Source organism: Helianthus annuus, chromosome 8, assembly GCF_002127325.2.
Source record: "Helianthus annuus cultivar XRQ/B chromosome 8, HanXRQr2.0-SUNRISE, whole genome shotgun sequence".
NCBI classification, from domain to species: Eukaryota; Viridiplantae; Streptophyta; class Magnoliopsida; order Asterales; family Asteraceae; genus Helianthus; species Helianthus annuus.
The window spans coordinates 83,069,031-83,088,378 of NC_035440.2; the positions used below are offsets into that span (position 1 = coordinate 83,069,031).

A 19,348-nucleotide genomic window follows, 5' to 3' on the forward strand; every position below is an offset into this window, starting at 1 on the left:
TGTTATTTTTTATTTTATGAAACGAATTATAAGGTATTTATTTATTTATTATGCAGTCAGCAAAAAAGATATTTTGTGTATTAAATATGACATCATAGATATGAAATGAATTATTAAGTAATTTAGTTATTTATTTATTTATTTATTATGTAGTCAGCAAATAAGATATTTTGTGTATTACAATAAATATATGACATCATAGATGTAGATTTATATACTTATGAATGAAATATTAATCTAGAAACATAATATTTAATGTTATTTATTAAAAAAAAAACATTTATCACCGTCTTTTCTACGTGCATATGATAATATAAAAAGAATACGTGTGCATTTTCCATTGTTCCTCTTAAACTACCCCCTCCCCCAATCCAATCTCTCCCAAATATCTCCTTCTATAATGAGTTTTTCATCCTCCTCAGGTATCACCCTTGAAACACCACCCTCCTCCACCCCTTCCTTCTCTTTCTCTATGTCTTCTTTTTCCGACCAACCTCCGCCACCCCGAACCACCGGACTCGCTGCCCGGATCGCCGAACGAGTCGGCTCCGGTATTCCCAAGTTCAAGTCAATCCCTCCACCTTCACTTCCCATCTCCCCGCCCGCGGTCTCCCCTTCTTCTTATTTTGCTATCCCGGCCGGACTAAGCCCGGCCGAGCTCCTCGACTCCCCTGTTTTACTCTCCTCTTCCAACGTAAGTTGTGTAACTTTATTGTACTCGTATAAATAGTTATTAATAATAATTGTTAATATAGCTTACAGAATTTTTATTATCATCTTACTACATGGTATCAGAGCCAATATTTACAGACTAATAATAATAGATAATATAGCTTACAGGATTTTTATTATCATCTTACATGGTATGAGAGCCGTTATTTACTAAAATATGTTATTTATTGCAGATTCTACCGTCTCCGACTACGGGTTCATTCCCATTTCAAGCTTTTAACTGGAAGAATCTGAACGGCAACTTCCATAATGAAGAACATAGCATCAAAAAGGAGCAAAAAAGCTTGGCGGATTTCTCTTTTCGACCACAATTGCATCATCCTACGGTATATTAATTTTGATCATTTTTGTACTTTCGTTATTTATTTTAAAATTTTATAAAAATGAATTAATATCATTTTAACAATTAAAATTCAGGAGCAACAGATATGGAATAATCAGAAACAACAGATAGATCAAGACGAAAAATCTTTAACCCAATCCGGACACTCGCCTCCGATGCAGAGCTTCTCACCCGAAATCGCAACAATTCAAACCGATTCAAACTCACAAGCACAAAGCTTCCAATCTGGTTATGACACCAACAGCAGCAGCAACTTCAACAACCAAACGTTACAGAAGAAGTCAGAAGACGGTTATAATTGGCGAAAATACGGGCAAAAACAAGTGAAAGGGAGCGAAAACCCGAGGAGTTATTACAAGTGCACGTATCCAAATTGTTCAATGAAGAAGAAACTAGAGACTAATATAGAAGGACAGATTACTGAGATTGTTTATAAGGGTAATCATAATCACCCGAAACCGCAATCTACGCGAAGATCATCGTCTTCTTCGGCTTCGAATACTTTGCAGATGAGTCAGGCTTCAAGTAATCATGATGTTCATGATTACCCGGATCAGTCTTATGTTTCTCATGGATCCGGGCAGGTTGATTCGGTTACTACGCCGGAAAATTCTTCGATTTCGGTCGGAGATGATGAGTTTGATCGGAGTAGGTCCGGTGGGGATGGTGTTACTGTTGATGAAGATGAGCCTGAGGCCAAAAGATGGTAAGTTTTTGTTGTATGTTTTATTTTACATAAATTATTTTAAAAACTTAGGTTAATTTATTAATTTTAACTTGATATAGAAAGTAAATGAAAGGTGGGTAACTTTTTATGGTTTTTTTTTTTTTTTTTTTTTTTTTTTTTTTTTTTTTTTTTTTTTTTTACAGGAAGGTGTCGGAAAATGAAGGGATATCAATGATTGGTGGAACAAAGACGGTACGAGAACCGAGGATCGTGGTTCAAACGACCAGCGATATTGATATACTCGATGATGGTTATAGATGGAGAAAATACGGTCAAAAGGTGGTCAAGGGAAACCCAAATCCAAGGTAAATTGAAACGTTAAACTACCTTTTATGTGTGTCGTTGGTTTAAAACTAGGATTAACTCGTTTTTCTTTTTTTTTTTTTTTAATTTCTTTAGGAGTTATTACAAATGCACAAGTCTAGGTTGTTCTGTAAGAAAACATGTGGAGCGAGCGTCACAAGACTTGAGGTCAGTAATAACGACCTACGAGGGAAAACACAACCATGATGTCCCAATGGCTCGTGGGTCTGGCCATCGGTTACAAGCTTCAACCCTAAGCAACAATGCGCCCTCGATGACAATTAAACCTATGGCACTATCTCATTATCAAGTTGACAACTCCATGGTCGATCCAACTCGTGGCCCGAGGTACCCTCCCTCATCTGAAAATCAAGCACCTTTTACGTTGGAGATGTTACAAAGTTCTGATAATTTTAAGTATTCGAGATTTGAGAATGCATTGAAGTCCAATTATAATGAACATAATTCAGAAAGAACGTTTTCTACGACTAAAGAAGAACCTAGAGATGACATGTTCTTTGAGTCATTACTCTTCTAGTTTTCTATCTCAGAAGGGTTAATCAACACAAATAATACTTAATAATAGAACATACAAGAAAATTCTTTTGTTGCTTTATTCCCATGTTGTTTGTATATTTTTTTTTTTCAATTCTTGTGTATTTTTTTTGGCGAAGAAGATCACATAGGAGTCTAGTTACCTTTTTACCCTTCTGAGCCTGTACAATGTATAAACCTTATGCAACATATCATGAGGATATCTTGTGACTTGTTTATTTTTACTATATGAAAGAATTAAGACTTATGTGGTGTTTGATTTGTAAAGGGGATTAAAAAATGTTTCATAAGTTGATATGAAAAGAAATTCCAATGCATTATTATTATTGTTGTAAGATAAATAATAATGAGAAGGGAAGGGGTCCTAAAATACCTAATTTCTTTTAAATAATACTTAAGTTTTAAAGTAAATCTTAAAACAAACCAATTTTATTACTCTAAAACCTATCCTTGGTACAAATTATCCCTTATTAGACTTAATATATTGCATTTATAACCATATACTTTATTATTTGAATAAATAAGCACCTAAAAGCATATTGTTATGTATCTCTCTTAAATGAGTAAATCACCCTAATTCTTCAATCGCTCTTTCCCCCTTTAACACAAGACAACAATGGGTGATGTTTTACCGGTGTGAAGGCGGGTGATTTAGGTTGTTTTGGTATTCAACGGTGGTAGAGTGACGGTTAATCAGAGATGGTGACGTGTGAGAACCATGGTGAGGTGGTCGACCATAGTATAAGGTGGTTGTGTGAGATGATGATGGTGACAATAGCAGTGGCGGATTTAGCATAAAATTTAGGGGTATCCTAATTTTTTTTAGATCAGAGGTATCCTTTGTATAAAACAGGAAAAAAATATTTTTTTACACTACAAAAACAGTACGAAGACGGGGTTGAGGGGTAGCCCGTGCTACCCCTTCTAATACGCTAGCTCCGCCCCTGGACAATAGTGATATATATGGTTCTTGTGGAGGTTGGAGAGTTGTGTATATTAAATTTTTATCAATAACAATAATGTTATTAATATTAACATTAATATTAATAGTGTTCACACAAATTATTTTTAGACTACATTTGAAAGTACGTATTTTAAGAATTTAACTCTATTTTTAAAACTATAAGTTTGACTGGTTATAAAATTATTAACAATCTTTATAACATTATACAGTTAAATATGAATTCATCACCTTTTTATAAAATACATTTGACTCAAAACTACACTTTTATAAAAACAGAGGTTGAAAAAGTAAAATGAAGGTATAAAGTGACATTTCTCTGAAGTAGAGGGGTCGATGATGTTTCACATATAAAGCAAGCGTTCGTCATTGATGACATAATCATGTTGCATTTAAGGTCCATTTACATTTATTCCGACTATGATGCTCCAGCAATTAATTTTTCTTTAATTCAAGTATATCTTTTTTTTTTTACAAGTATATCTACATATGAACTCTATTTTTTTTTTTCAAATTAACTTTAAAATACAAACAACTTTTAAAAATTCTATTTTTTTCTGTTCGGTGACACATAACAATTATTTGAAGGTACCAATATGTGCTATACATTTTTTTTTAACTTAAACGATGTTTTAAATGGTATATGTTTCGATATATATTTGTTAAAGAACATATAAATTCTTTGTAAGGATACATTTGAATATAAAAGGAGATGGATATAGTTAGCATGAAAATTTATTAGATTTTAAATAACGATCTATTTCACATAAACTTTAAAGATTAGTGATATGAAGGATGTCAAATATAACAACACAAATTAAAAAAAAATAATAATTTAATATCAAGGAGGTTTGAATCAGTCAAAAGTTTATGGCGGAGTGATGATGATGAGGAGGACGACTTGTGAGTCTAGGTTAACTTGATGAATACGATGGAAATATTAATGGTCAACCTTACTAGTTGCCAAGAACCTTCCTATTTCATTTCCTTTTTTAAAGGTAACAAAATTAAAATTCGGAACCTTTAGGTTATTTAACTTAAATCTATTAACTAAACAAACATGACTATATACATTGTTATATAGGATCTTCTTTCTAAACTCTCAACAAAATTTAGGCCCTGGGTGATATAAAGAACTGGGCCCAAAATCGTAGTTAATGAGAGATGAATTAAAAAAAATAAGATTTTGGGGCTAGAGCCAATCCTTGAACTTGAGACTTCTAAAATAAGATTTGGGTGCTAAAGCTTATAAAAACCTTTTGGGCCTCGGTGACTGCATGAGTTGGCCGGCCCAATAGCCGGCCTTGTCGTTATACATATTTAATCACTATCCTTTTAAAGAAGATTTAGTTCATTTTAGGTGATAGTAGTTATTGTGATATGGAGCTCATTCAACCGCTAAACTTTATTTCGATTAAGTGGAAAAAAAATAAGTAGAAAAGAAAGAAGTTTAACTTAAAATAGGCACAAATTTTGGTTTATTAGAAATTGGATCTATAAATTATAGATGAAGATGGAGTAACATGTCTCCCGTCGTGACAAATAGGGATGGGAGTATAAGGACTTTTGGAACAAAACTCCTTGTGTGGAGCCCACATTTGAAATTTGATATTTTTAAGTTGTGGTTTTAATTGATTCGTTTTGAATGTAATAACACGTAAACTGCGGATTACATTAGTTCACGTTATGTTGTGTTTTGGTTATTGTTATCTAGTTCTATACTTGGATTTTTATTTCTCAAGATCTAACGATATATGTCAAATTTAGAATTTCTCTATAAACCAAACGGGGTTATTGTTATCTAGTTCTATACTTGCATTTTTATTTCTCAAGATCAGACGATATATTTCAAATCTAGAATTTCTCTATAAACCAAACGGGGTTTAACGTATTGTTTTTTCATTAAAACACAATCAATTTTCTCCTAACGAATGTATTTTCCATTTTACTTTCGCTTTGCGTCAAAACATGATGCCGATCTTTTTTACATGCAATACGACAATATGCGTATGTAGGTGCATGCAAGCGTACTCTTTAAATAACATACTTTTATCCAATTAAAAGAACATATGGTTATTTGATCAAAGTTTTACATTAAGCAATGACTAATTGGATTTTAACACCTGTAACTTTGAAGAATTGGCCGATAACACCCGCAACTAACACTTTGATCTGTGACACCCCAAACTTTTAATTTTGTTTGTCATTTCACCACTCAGTTAAAAAATGAGTAACTGAGTTAGTCTTCCATCCTAGCTGGCATCCTACGTGGACTATTTTTGCAGATGTGGCACATTCATGGGTATAAAACCCATGCTCTTCTTCGATTAACCCTGCACAAACAATTGGGAAACCCTAATTTGCTCATACGCATGAATCGACCCAAATCCAAACCCATCATTTCCTAGTGAAAAGTTTTGGCCCAAGGTTGATTATCCAATGGATCCACCTCCAATCAAAAAGGCACCTGGTAGGCCTAAGAAAAACAGAAAGAGGTTTGCTCTGATCTCGTGATGAGCAAATTAGGGTTTGGATTTGGGTCGATTCATGGGTATGAGCAAATTAGGGTTTCCCAATTGTTTGTGCAGGGTTAATCGAAGAACAACATGGGTTTTATACCCATGAATGTGCCACATCTGCAAAAATAGTCCACGAAGGATGCCAGCTATGATGGAAGACTAATTCAGTTACTCATTTTTTAACTGAGTGGTGAAATGACAAACAAAATTAAAAGTTTGGGGTGTCACAGATCAAAGTGTTAGTTGCAGGTGTTATCGGCCAATTCTTCAAAGTTTGAGGTGTTAAAATCCAATTGCCCTTAAGCAATAGCAATAGTTTCTTGAGTTAAATGCTTGGTTGGTCCCTGTGGTTTGCAAAAATTTCACTCTTGGTCCTAGTGGTTTACTAATTACACGCGTGGTCCCAAAACTTGTCAAAAATGAACTCGGTTGGTCCCTAGCCCTAACATCAGTTAAATTTATCAGTTAATTATATGTGAAATGACTATATTACCCTTGAAGAATTAAAAGAAATAAAAAAATATATAAAGCCCACTAATCATCATCATCTTCAACCTCTGTCAACTATATGCACCTGGTCAAACCCATCCAAGACTTCAAGCAATGCTTGATTACAAGTGAAATTGGTGAATTGAACTAACGGCGAAACCTCGGAGAATGATTTATAAGCACCAATTTTGAAAATCAAACTAAATGGTGAAGCAATAGGATTCATATTGTTGACAACTGAATGAATTAGTAATTGAAGAGCTTCCTTGAAATAAAAAGCAGCCCGGTCGAAAGGCTTACCGACCGGAGAAAGCTGATGATTGAGCCGCGCCAATATCGATTGCGCGAGTAACGGATTGTTCCCGGATTGAACCATTTCAGCTGCCTTGAAAAGCTGGTCAATGATCCCTTGATGATGATGATGGTCCAACTCATCAATGCCTGACATTTTCTTGATTGATGATGGCAATTGAAGAGGGTTTGGGGGTGAATCAAGAAAAGGGGTTTTGTGCATTTTGAAGTTGAACTGTGTGCTTCCTGAGTTGTACCTTTTTGGGTGTGGTGGATTTAGGGTTTGATGTTCTAATGGCACAAAAAAGCTTGGATTTTGATGAGGTTGAGATTGATTTTGGTTGATTACCAGTTGGGGTTTCACATCCACTAGATGAATTTGTGATGAATTAAACCGGAACACAAAAGGGCTATGAGGGTCTTCAACCTTCTGGTGGTGTTGGCCGGAAAACATGGCGGCCGCCGCCGGCAACGACGGCGGCGGCAGTGGTGTTAAAGATAAGTTAGATAACCCATGTTTTTCATTAAATTTATGAGAAATTTGATTAATATTGCCGGAATCAAAACCAAGATAACCTTGATCCACAACACCAAACCCGGTTGACATTCCGCCGCTGTCTTCAGCCGTAGCACCACCGTTAAGCATTTTATTCAAACTCATTGAAGGGTCTTCAACATCCCCCATAATCCACCGGAGAATAGACTGTTCTTGACCGGTTTCCGACAACACACAGGGGACATTATCGTCATTAATTAAAGATATATATGGTGATGGTGGAGGTAGTTGCAGGTTGTGGTGGGTTGTGATGATGGAGGAGATGGTGGTGTTTGAGTTTTTTGAGGGAGAAGGTTGAAGGTGATGAGATTGAAGATGATGATGATCAGTGGGGTTTATATATATTTTTACTTTTTTAATTGTTTAAGGGTAATATAGTTATTTCACACATAATTAACTGAGAAATTTAACTGATGTTAGGGCTGGGGACCAACCGAGTTCATTTTTGACAAGTTTTGGGACCACGCATGTAATTAGTAAACCACTAGGACCAAGAGTGAAATTTTTGCAAACCACAGGGACCAACCAAGCATTTAACTCTAGTTTCTTCAAAGGATTGTACGGTTATGATTCACACGCCAATGGCCATTTTCTTTTTCTAGGTTCATATAACAATACTTGTAATTACATCATACTGATAGATTTAAATTGATAAATTCGAACATGACTCATGTAAAATGTTTATTTCAAATTTTGAACATGTTAACATGTAAGAAGGGGTTAATGGGTTGTAAGCTAATTATAAAGTAACATACACATGCTTCAATTGATAAATGTATGTATTATATAGGTTGAGGATCAAATACAAATTCTCTTAAAAATAAGGTCTATAAAGGCTCTTAAAAATAAACCCACTACATCAAAAAAAAAAAAAAAAAAAAAAAAAAAAACAAAAACCTAAACGCCCACCACCACCCACCCCCCCACCCCAATCACCCACCCAATTTTTTAGGTTTTTTGGTGGTGGTGGGGTCAGGGGCGGACCGACATAGAGGGGGTCGGTGTCCCCGGACCCAATGTTTTTAAACAGATTAGTAGATTCGTTATATTAAATTGTATAAGCACCCCATAAATACAATTAAGTGGACACCATAGAAAGAAAAAGAATCCTATTGTAGTGCTAAGTCACTCTTTTTACCAACAAGAGGTCATGGAATCAATCCTTGTATAACTTATTTTTTCTAGTTTTTTTTAAATCTAGTTCAAACTCGCTATGACCAACCCGAAAATTTTAACGTTTTGTTATGAAAATTTTGGATACCGAAAAAAATGGACCCCATTGAAAAAAAATCCTGGGTCCGTCACTGAGTGAGGTGGGGTGGGGGTGGGTGTTTAGGTTTTGGGTGGTGGTGTAGTGAGTTTAGATTTTTAGTTTTTGAACACTTATTACTCTATAATGTTTTCTTACACTTTTTATTTTTAGAAACATTGAATAACTTAACCCAACCCGTATTATATAATATGGTTAAGAAAAGTCAAACTGACGATTAGGGTTTTCTCCGCACATGTCGGGCAGAGATCGATTCCAGCAGGATACATGGTACGATGTACCGGTCAAGAAGGGTAAAGGCAATCAACATCAGTCTCGTGAGAAGGAAAAGGATCTAGAGGTGAAGTTCTTTGTCTCTAATCTTCCAGAGGAGTGTGCTTCTTCTGATTTGGTTAGGGTTTTCAAAGAGTACGGCGACGTTCAAGGTACGTATATTGCACGTAAGTATGATCGGTTGGGCAAACGTTTTGGGTTCGTTACATTCTATAGAGGTCGGAACATGGATGACTTAGAGTCTGCGTTGAAGGATGTTTGGATTGGTTCATACAAACTTTTTGTAGCTCCGGCCAGATTTGTTGATGGGAAAGAGGTTCCACGAAAAGAGGAAAAGGTTTGGCAACCGGCTAGGGGTAAGGAGGTGATACATGAGGGTAAGGATGGTGGAAGTGAAGGACCATCAGTTGCTTCGGTTGATATTAATATGGAGGATAGAAGATCGTTTAAGGACACATTATTGAATAAGGATCCGAAACCTGATGATGTCATTGAAATCAGGGTGGAGTCTCCCGTTGCGGTATTTGGGGAGTGGTATGATCGTGCACTCGTGGTGCATATGAAGACGTTGGTAGATTTGACGAACATGCGGGGTTGGTTAACGAGCGTATGTGAAGAAAAAGTTGAGATTAAGTATGTGGGGGGACTTTGTGTTTTATTGGTATTCATTAACAGAGAATCCAAGTTGAGTTTTACGACAAAGAAGGATGCATGGGATGTTTACGTGGAGATGATTGAAGAATGGTATGGGCAAACCTTCATGGTTCCTAGGATTGCTTGGTTAAAGATCCGTGGTATACCGCTAAGTCTGTCTTTTCATGACGTGTTTCATGAAGTGGCGTCAAAATTTGGTGTAATTATCCAACCGGCAATTTTCCCGGAGGAGGATGGGGATTTAACAGTTGCAGTGGTGGGTATCTTACGTCAACAAATGGAAAGGGTAAATCAGAGGGTGAGAGTTCTATGGAAGACGTCAAAGTTCGGCGTGATGGTTGAGGAAGAAACGACTGACTGGGTTCCGGATTGCCTAGTAGAGATGGAGGAAGAGGGCGGGCTGGAAGTAGAGGAGTCTGCCCCTGTTAATTTGATAGCCGAAGAAGTTCCTGATTTGAACTTAATTCAAGATGATGCTGTGGTCAACAGTGGGATGGAGGGCAATGATAAGGTGGTGGATGAGATTGGCGAGCAGGTGCAAAAAAGTCCGGTGATCAAAAAAAGAAAAGGTTTTAGTAGAAAGAAAGGGTCCAGAAACAAATCGGCTTCTCCGGTTGGTAATGATAGACCGAAAAAGAGACAACGTGACGGGGAGGATTTTTTTGACATCGATCATTTTATCTTTACAGTTAATGAAGGGCAAGCGGCATTACAAAAACAGGTTGACAGTGGTTCGGTTCATAGTGGTCTGCAGCAGCATGGTTTGGTGAGTAATGAAAATGTGGTGTTGGGACACAGTGTCTACAAGGAGAATTGTGTTAATGTTATGGACGCTGTGACGAAGGAAAATTGTGCGATTAACAGTTAGACGTTGGAAACAGTTGATATGGCGAAGAGTTTGGGAGTCAAGAATATGGAGCGTTTTTCTAATGCGTTAAATCAGGTTATTGTTAATGAAGGCGTTCATACCGTGGATCAATGAATTTTCTATCCGTAAATATACATGGTCTGGGTAACGATGATAAAGGTAAGTGGATTCGTAATTTGAAAATTGCTAATGATATTGGTTTTATTATGCTTCAAGAGACACAATTTGCGTCGCTTGAGGGTTTTGATTTAGGAAGTATTGGGGAAGAGGTAGCTTTGAAAGCGATTGGGTTGGAGCTACATGCAGGTCTGGTGGTTTAGTCTCGATATGGGATTCGGAGAGATTCTTGGTCTCTAGGGTGGTGAAGCATCGTTATTTTTTGTATGTTCATGGTATTTCAAAAAATGATGGAAAGGTTTTTTCGGTCGTTAATGTTTATGCTCCGTAAAAGCTTAGAGATAAACGAACGTTATGGGCTGATCTTGAAAGAATTATTGTGCTAGATAATACGTATTGGGTGGTTGCCGGGGATTTCAATTGTGTCAGTGATCGATCCGAACGAAGGAATTCAAAGTTTCATTCTTTGGTCTCTAATGAGTTTAACGATTTCATTGGTAAGGTTCATCTACATGAATACACTCTAAAAGGGAGGAAGTTCACGTTTGTTTCGGGTAATAAATGTAGTAGAATAGATCGATTGTTTGTTTCGTGGAATGTTGTTAGGAATGGCCGAATGCGGAGTACCGGGCTCTCGCGAGGGAGGAATCGGATCATTGTCCACTTCTTTTGAAAGTTGAAGCTCGAAATTTCGGACCAAAGCCGTTTAGGTTCTTCGATTCTTGGCTTCAAAGGGAAGGCTTAAGTGATGTTGTTGAGAGGGGATGTGCGGATGATATTCTAGCTCTTGGTAATGGTTCATATCAATTGGGGCTGATGTACAAGTTGCAATGTTTGAAATCAAAAATATTGGAATGGAAAAACGGGTGGACGACCTATGAGATGGAGGAAATAGAAAACTTAAAAGCTGATTTACGTGAGTTAGATGACATTGTTGAGGTGAGGGACTTGACCGAAGTCGAGGCATGGGTTTTTGAGGAGTCTAAACATCGAATTCAGGAGATGGGAAACATAAGTAAGAGAGATACTAAACAGAAAGCTCGAGTTAGATGGGCTCGGGAAGGGGACGAGAACACTAGTTTTTTTCACGGTTGTATTAATATGCGTAGGGTAACCAATAATATACCGGGATTGCATACGAATGGTAGATGGGTTTTCAAACCGAATGAAGTGAAAAAAGAGGTGTATAATTTTTTAGGAGCCATTTCGTGGAGGAGTTGGTTGAAAGGCCGACTTTGGAGTGCTATGGGATTAATAAATTGAATTCGATTGAAGCCGAGGGTTTGGTATCTCCTTTTTCTGAAGCGGAGGTGAAAGAGGCGGTGTTTGATTGTGGAAGTGACAAGGCTCCTGGCCCGGACGGTTTCAACTTCCGTTTTTTCAAGAGATTTTGGCCATTGTTTTCTAATGATTTTTGTAAAGTGTTGCAGGAATTTTATGACACAGGTCAAATAATGAGGGGAGTGGGATCTTCTTTTATCACGCTTATTCCAGAAGTTAAAGATCCGGTGGGCCTGAACGGGTACCGTCCTATTACCTTGATTGGTGCGATTAGTAAAGTTATTTCAAAAATTCTTGCTAATCGTCTAAAAAAGGTGATGGGTAGTATTATTCATGAGACACAGTCGGCTTTTTTATCGGGAAGGTATATTCTTGATGGTCCGCTTGTTATCAACGAGATTTTCTCTTGGGCGAAAAAAATGGGGAAAGGAATTTTTTTGTTGAAGATTGATTTTGAGAAAGCTTACGATAATGTTAACTGGGGGTTTTTTATCTCGGTTATGAAGCAAATGAATTTTCCTGATAGATGGTGCAAGTGGATAGAAGGAGTTCTTTCTTCGGCTAGATCCTCGGTTCTCGTGAACGGCTCGCCAACGTTTGAATTCAGTTGTGAAAAGGGGATAAGACAAGGTGATCCTATATCTCCGTTTTTATTCTTGATTGTCATGGAGGGTTTATCTTCGTTGATGAGGGCGGCTTGTGGTAATGGTTTTTTTCAAGGGGTTCGTTTGAATAGTGATGGGTTGTTTATTTCACATCTTTTGTATGCCGATGATGCTTTGGTTGTGGGCGAATGGTCTCAATGTAATTTAAAGGTGATGAAGCGGATTCTCCGTATTTTTCATATGTGCTCGGGGCTCCGAATAAACTTGAACAAATCTAATTTGTTTGGGGTTGGGAAGAGTGACGAGGAGATTGTTGCGTTCGCTAACAATATGGGGTGCAAACCGGGAACATTTCCTTTTAAATACTAGGGCATCACGGTGGGGGCTAATATGAATCGAATTAGTAATTGGGACCCTATAGTTGATATTTTTAAAAAACGCCTATCATCATGGAAGGCTAGTGTGATATCATTGGCAGGGAGGATCACCCTTATCAAGGCGGTGTTGGAGAGTCTTCCAACGTATTATTTCTCTTTGTATAAGGCTCCGGCGACGGTAATTAATAAGTTGGAGGTGATTATAAAAAAAAATTTATGGGGCGGTGGTGATGATAAGAATAAAATACATTGGGTGGCATGGGATAGGGTGACGAGGAGCGTTAAAGAAGGAGGATTGGGTTTATCCAAGTTGGAAGAGAGTAACTTTGCGCTTTTATTGAAATGGATATGGAGATATCGTATGTCTAAGGATGCGCTTTGGAGGAAAGCGATAGACGCTATTCATGGTTCTACTAGAAGATGGGAAACTGTTCAATGTAACTCGCGGTTTGCTGGTACTTGGTCCAGATTAGTTAATGTAACACCCCGTGTTTCGAATGTCAAAGTCAAAGTCAAAGTCCAAGTCAACTTCGACTTTCTTTGACTGTAGATAGTCGATTTTATGTTTTAGTTGTATTATGTGGAGTAAGTGTTGTAATCAGCAAGAATCGAAGTAATCGAATGTTTAATCAATGCGACCGATCTACGACTGTGAATGATAGGAAGTAACAATGCGATAAAGATAACTAATCAACAATCAAACCGATCTAACAATCAATCGAACTCGAGACTCAAATTATGCAAATTGTGGTATTGTTATACGTGTGTGTGTGCCTTATGTGTTACTTGTGCGTGTTACTTTATGTTTGGTGTGGTATTCAAGCAAATCAATCGAAAATCGAACCGAAACTTGAAAAGCAATCAAACTCAATCGAAACAGACATCGAAACGTGACTTATAGAAGATTGTATGTTAGATATAGCGGTTGAGATTAAAAGTAATTTGACTAGGAACCCTATCGTATTCGTGTCATCGTCCATCGAAATCGAAACGTCGAAAATCGTCGCAAAATACTCAAGGTGTGCCGCGGATCGAACAGGAGGCATCCTGATCGAACAGGCCAGCCGATCGGCTAGCATCTTACCAGCCGATCGAGCAGCCCACTCGATCGGAGCTCCTGGCCGATCGGCTGCCACTTTCCTCTTTTGGAAGCCTATAAATCGGGCTGTCCTTGTCTTCATTTCCACTTTTGGAAAGTTCTGACCGGCCAGCTCCTATTCTTCACCTTTTCTCAGATTTCTCTCAATCCCGGTAAGTTTTCACTCTAAATCTTGTACGTTTTTGATCATTACTTGATTCTACACCATTCTATCTTTCAAAACTTGGATTCTAACCGTGAAATCACCAAGATCTAAGTGTTCTTGGGTGATGTCATCATGGTGTTCTTAAAGAAAATTAAATCTTGGCATCATTCAACCATGAATAGCTTAGATCTAACCGATTTCCACATAAACAAGTTAAGATCTATCAAAGATCTAAACATCTACAAGTTGTGAAGGATTGAAAGAAGGAATCCCAACTTTCTTTCAACTCTTTTACACTCAATGCCTTCAAACCGATAGAAACGGAGCTTGAACCGGCTAACTGATCATTCAAACAGTTAAAGGGTTCAAGATTCAGATTCTATGAACAAGGTTCACCGATTTCGGGTTAAACTCTAAACCGACATTCCGAACCGTTCACCGGCCGGACTTGGGTGAATCCTGTCCGAGTCAAAGAAACAAGTAGGAACGGAGGATATCATAGTTCAACACGTTGTCAGGATACCTTGAAAGAATGACAAATAAACAAACAGCCAAGTGTTAGACGAAAGGCCGACCAGGTCAGAAATGCTGGCCGAACGGCTAGGCTGTTAGAACAGCCCAACCGATCGGACACACCAGCCGATCGACCGGGCCAGCCGATCGGCTAGCACATGGCGTCCCACTTTTCCAAACTTTTGAAGTATAGTATTGACGAAGTAATGTTCGATCGAATAGGTCACACGATTGGTAAACATTACTGTTCGGATCATGAGATACTATGCTTCAACACTTAATCGTTTTCACAACTCGTTTGTAATGCCAGCCGATCGAACAGATGGTTCGATCGAGTGACATTCAGTTGGGGACTAACCTTGAAGCTCATAGCCAATCGAGTGAGCTAGCCGATCGAGTGAGCTAGCCGATCGAACGAACCGTTCGATCGATCGACTTGAAAGGTAGGAACACTTCAGTGTTCTCAAATACTACAACGAAAACTTCAAAAGTTCAAATCCGCTAACACAAACACACCAGAGGAAGAAACAATCCACTCGAATGGTCCAGCCGATCGAGCCTACCGGCTGATCGAACGGGACTGTCCAATCGGATATACCAGCCGATCGAACGGGCCGTTCGATCGAACCTGCCGTTCGATCGACCAGCCCATTCGATCCATCCATACTTGTTTACTTTTCCGCGTTACTTATTGTTATGCTATCGAACTATTCAGGCTAATCTTACTCTCAGCGCTCCCTTCAATCCACAATCAATCACTGTGAGTATACTCGATCCCTTTTTGCTTTTAGCACTTTTGGGTGTTACATACTGATCGGAGTGTCGCGCTCCGGTCAAAGATAATATTTATATGCCCAAATTACCCTTAACAATGTGTTAGTGGTAGTAAGGGGTCGATCCACGAAGAGTATGTGGTTTGTGTATGGATTTGACTGAATTATAAAACTTGTCACAATTTATGAAGCTTGCTAAAGTATTTTTGGGTTTTCGTTTAATTGAAAGATGTGAAATTGGATTACTGAAATTGAATTGCTTAATTAACAACTACTACGTAACGATTGCAAAAGTTTCTGGATATGAAAACAATAATATTAAAAGGGAATCACACCCGGTTTCGGTAATTATCAACCTAGGATTTCTACAAGTTCTAGTTTCAACTCAAATGCATTTGATTAATGGATTTAGTGTACCGTGACTTAGGTGCTACTAACTATCAACGCCCCAAAGAACGGACAAAAAGACACTTTGTAATCAACACAAGTAAATCCTAACAATGACAATGTACAATTACATATCACCGTTTCGCAAAGTCATAACTTTTAACATCGCTCGACAATTCACGAATTCGTAACAAATGTAATACTATTGTCAAGAGTTTCAAAAACCAAATACAAATTGTCACTAAGTTAAAACAAGAACAATTCAAAACCCTAGAATTAACAACTACCTACACCGGGGTGAAACCGAGATGATTAGCCGCTCATGGTTGAAGAAGCTTGATCACCGGGTGTTTGGAACGCGGAAGGATTCATCTTGAAGCTTGATTGGATGGAGAATTGATAGATGTTGAAGGTTTGGTGAAGAATAATAGTGAGATGGATGATGGATGGAGAATTAGGGTTTAATAGAGGAATTGGGGATGATTGATGGTGATTCGGTTGTTGAAAGATGAAGAGAGTTGAATGGTAGGTGGTAGCTGGGTGATAATGGTTCCAAGATGATGTTCAAAACTCAAAAGAAGGTGTAACTCCCGAAATCAATGAGTGAGAGCCAATAACATTCGAGCTTGACCCTTAAATCATCAAATTTTGCGTTTTGAAAAACCATCACCCGTCGCCGACGGGCCTGACCCCGTCGCCGACGGGTCCCCAAAAACACTTCTTTGGCCGACGGCCTAAATGACTGGATACGGGAACTTTTGGCCTACGGGACTTTCTGGGGCCCGTCCGGGACGGGTATACCCCCGTCGCCGACGGCCTCTAGAAATTCATTTCTCCATTTTTCGCTCCTTGCACTCTCGATTGATCGTAACGCATCCCGGTGCTCCGGTTTTCGACCCGGTGATCCGTAAAGCTCCTAAAAAGCTCCTTAAACTTCATTAAACCTGCAAAACACAAATATAATTAAAAGTAGGCTATTCCAGATTAAAAGTCGAATAAAAACATCAACTTAAACATCAACGAACACCGGTTTTCAACCACGCATCACATACGATACCTATCAAATCACAATCAAACACAAACTATTTGAACGCTAACCATTTGCATGTGCTACTTGACTAAATGAATGTTGTTTATTATGTTTACACGTGGAGTGCTATCTACCTGCCTTAGCAACATAGTACTATAGTTTGGACTCAGTACCCGTTCACACGGGGGTTGTTAAGGACAATTACTTGCATGGATTACAGTGGTAATCATGTATTGCGAACCGTCTCGGACGGTCGACCCGCAGTCGTTGGTATCGATGGTCCCATGTCGATAATTAACAAGCATCGTTTTCCTCTGTGTGCTTAAGTTGCTAGGATGCTTAGGCGCATGGTGATGAAATCGAGGCTAGGGAGTCTAGAAATAATAAACACTTGTCTGTAATAATATTTGAATCTGAGTTGTCGGAACAAAATTTATTTGCCTAGTTGCTTTCTATGATAACTTGTTATTTATTTGGGACACGGTATGAGACGTGTCATGTAAACTGAATTTATATAATAGTTGTTGTGGAAACTTCTGGACAATCTGTTTCGCTCAGTGCCGCGCCCCGATGATTCCGCCATCGGTTGGGGTGTGACAGTTAAGGTGGCCTATAAACTTAAAGTGGATGGAATAGGTTTCATGTCGTTGATAAGAGGGGTGGCGGGCGATGGATCTCAGCTTAAGTTTTGGATTGACCCATGGCTCGATACTGAACCGCTGAAATTTAAGTATCCTAGGCTGTTTCGTTTGGATCAAAACAAACGGTGTACAGTCGCGGAACGTTTGCAAGATGGTGATGGGACTAATGCGATTTGCTGGAACTGGGTTCAATATCCGAGCACCGTCTTGGAGATACAGGAACTTATACAGTGTCATCGGGACCTTTCTGATGTTGTTCTTTCTGATCGCAAGGATCGGTGGACTTGGAAGCATGATGCAGGTGAAGGCTATTCGGTTAAAGATGCTCGGCAATGGCTGAAAGGGGACGGTAATGCTGTCACTAATTCGGTATATCAATGGTGCAAATGGATCCCGGGTAAATGTAATGTTTTTATGTGGCGGGCGAGTATGAATCGAATTCCAACCAAAGACGCTCTCCTACACCGTAATGTTTATGTTGAGAATAGTTTTTGCGGATTATGTGGTGAAGTAGAAGAGTCGGTAGATCATTTGTTTTCCGGGTGTATCACTGCGTTCGGATTGTGGGACGCTATTGCTTCTTGGTGCCGTATCCCAAAGTTTTTCGTTTTTTCGCTATCTGATGTGCTTCATATATTGGATAATCTGCCGTACACTGCGAAGAAGAAGGAAGTTATCTATGGTATTCTTATTATCGCTTGCTGGCGGATTTGGAAGGCTAGGAACGACAAGGTTTTTAATGGGTCGGTTTTTACTATCGCTCATTTGGTTGCGGACGTCAAATCTTTGGCGTATTTGTGGTTTACGTGCAGGTTTAAGGAGGGTTCGATTGAGTGGAAAAATTGGTGTAATTTTAGTTTTCCTTTGATGTAATCTTTCCTGTCTTCCGATAGTCTCTGTCTTGGAGATTATCGGGTCGGGTCGTTGCGTTTTAATGAAATTAGCCTTCAAAAAAAATGAAAAGTGAAACTAATATAAAAGAAATCTATTATGTATATTAAAACAATACATTTTGGTGCCACTTGGCATAATTTTAATCCACTAATTGCCACCTGGCATTCTAATACTTCCTGATGAAAAAGAATGAGCGCTAAAACAACATATGTTATTCCTATCTTCACAAGCTTCTCATTCATTCAAGCGTTATTTTTCCTCTCTCACTTCTATCAAATCGGGGTTTCCTTTTCTTCCCTCTTCATCACCGTAATATCATTATCATTGGAGTTTCTTTTCTTCCTCCTTCGTCATCCTATGTAAACCCTAAAGGAATTCACACCAGTTCTTCAAGGATTACTGATTCATTCTAATGGAATGGCGGATCTTTCAAATGCCGTTTTTCTATGAGCAACAAAGTCCCAATCATGGTGAATGCAAAGATGCTGAAGATAGCCTCAGTCAGCTATAAAATTTACCGATTGTGTTTCAATCTGGTTGATTCGCGATTGTTGTTGTTGTTTCCACATGACTCTTATCTATCTCTGATCCATTCACAAACCCTAGATTTCAATCTAAAGCAACTGAGCAAAACATATGTTCTTTTCTCAATCTTTAATTTAGTTATCATTCATATATCTTCGTATTTTAGGGTTTTTAAACAACTGTTATTCCGTCGAAAATCTGAATCTTGAATTGTGTTTGATGTTTTTTTATATATGCTCATCTTTTTATTGTTTGAAATCTTGACCCTGCGTCTGAAATCTTGAATCGTGTTTGATTTGATGTTACTGATGGCATGCATTTGCTTCTTTCTTTAAACTTTATGGGATGTTACACACACTTTGGATCCCAGCATATGCATATCAGTTTGTGATGCTTAGAATTGAAAATAAATAAATCTAG

General features: G+C 38.2%; 2 protein-coding genes across 2 annotated transcripts; one reads left to right on the forward strand and one right to left on the reverse strand.

Moving 5' to 3' along the window:
* Positions 1-335: 335 nt before the first annotated feature.
* On the forward strand, positions 336-2,914 carry LOC110873218 (probable WRKY transcription factor 26). Its single transcript, XM_022122154.2, has 5 exons — positions 336-694; positions 906-1,058; positions 1,150-1,781; positions 1,946-2,107; positions 2,202-2,914. Exons 1-5 carry the CDS (start codon positions 401-403, stop codon positions 2,641-2,643), a joined length of 1,683 nt encoding a protein of 560 aa, XP_021977846.1. The 5' UTR covers positions 336-400; the 3' UTR covers positions 2,644-2,914.
* A 3,776-nt stretch (positions 2,915-6,690) lies between these two features.
* On the reverse strand, positions 6,691-7,605 carry LOC110873219 (scarecrow-like protein 6). Its single transcript, XM_022122155.2, has one exon. The coding sequence runs from the start codon at positions 7,603-7,605 to the stop codon at positions 6,691-6,693; it is 915 nt and encodes a 304-aa protein (XP_021977847.1).
* Positions 7,606-19,348: the final 11,743 nt, after the last annotated feature.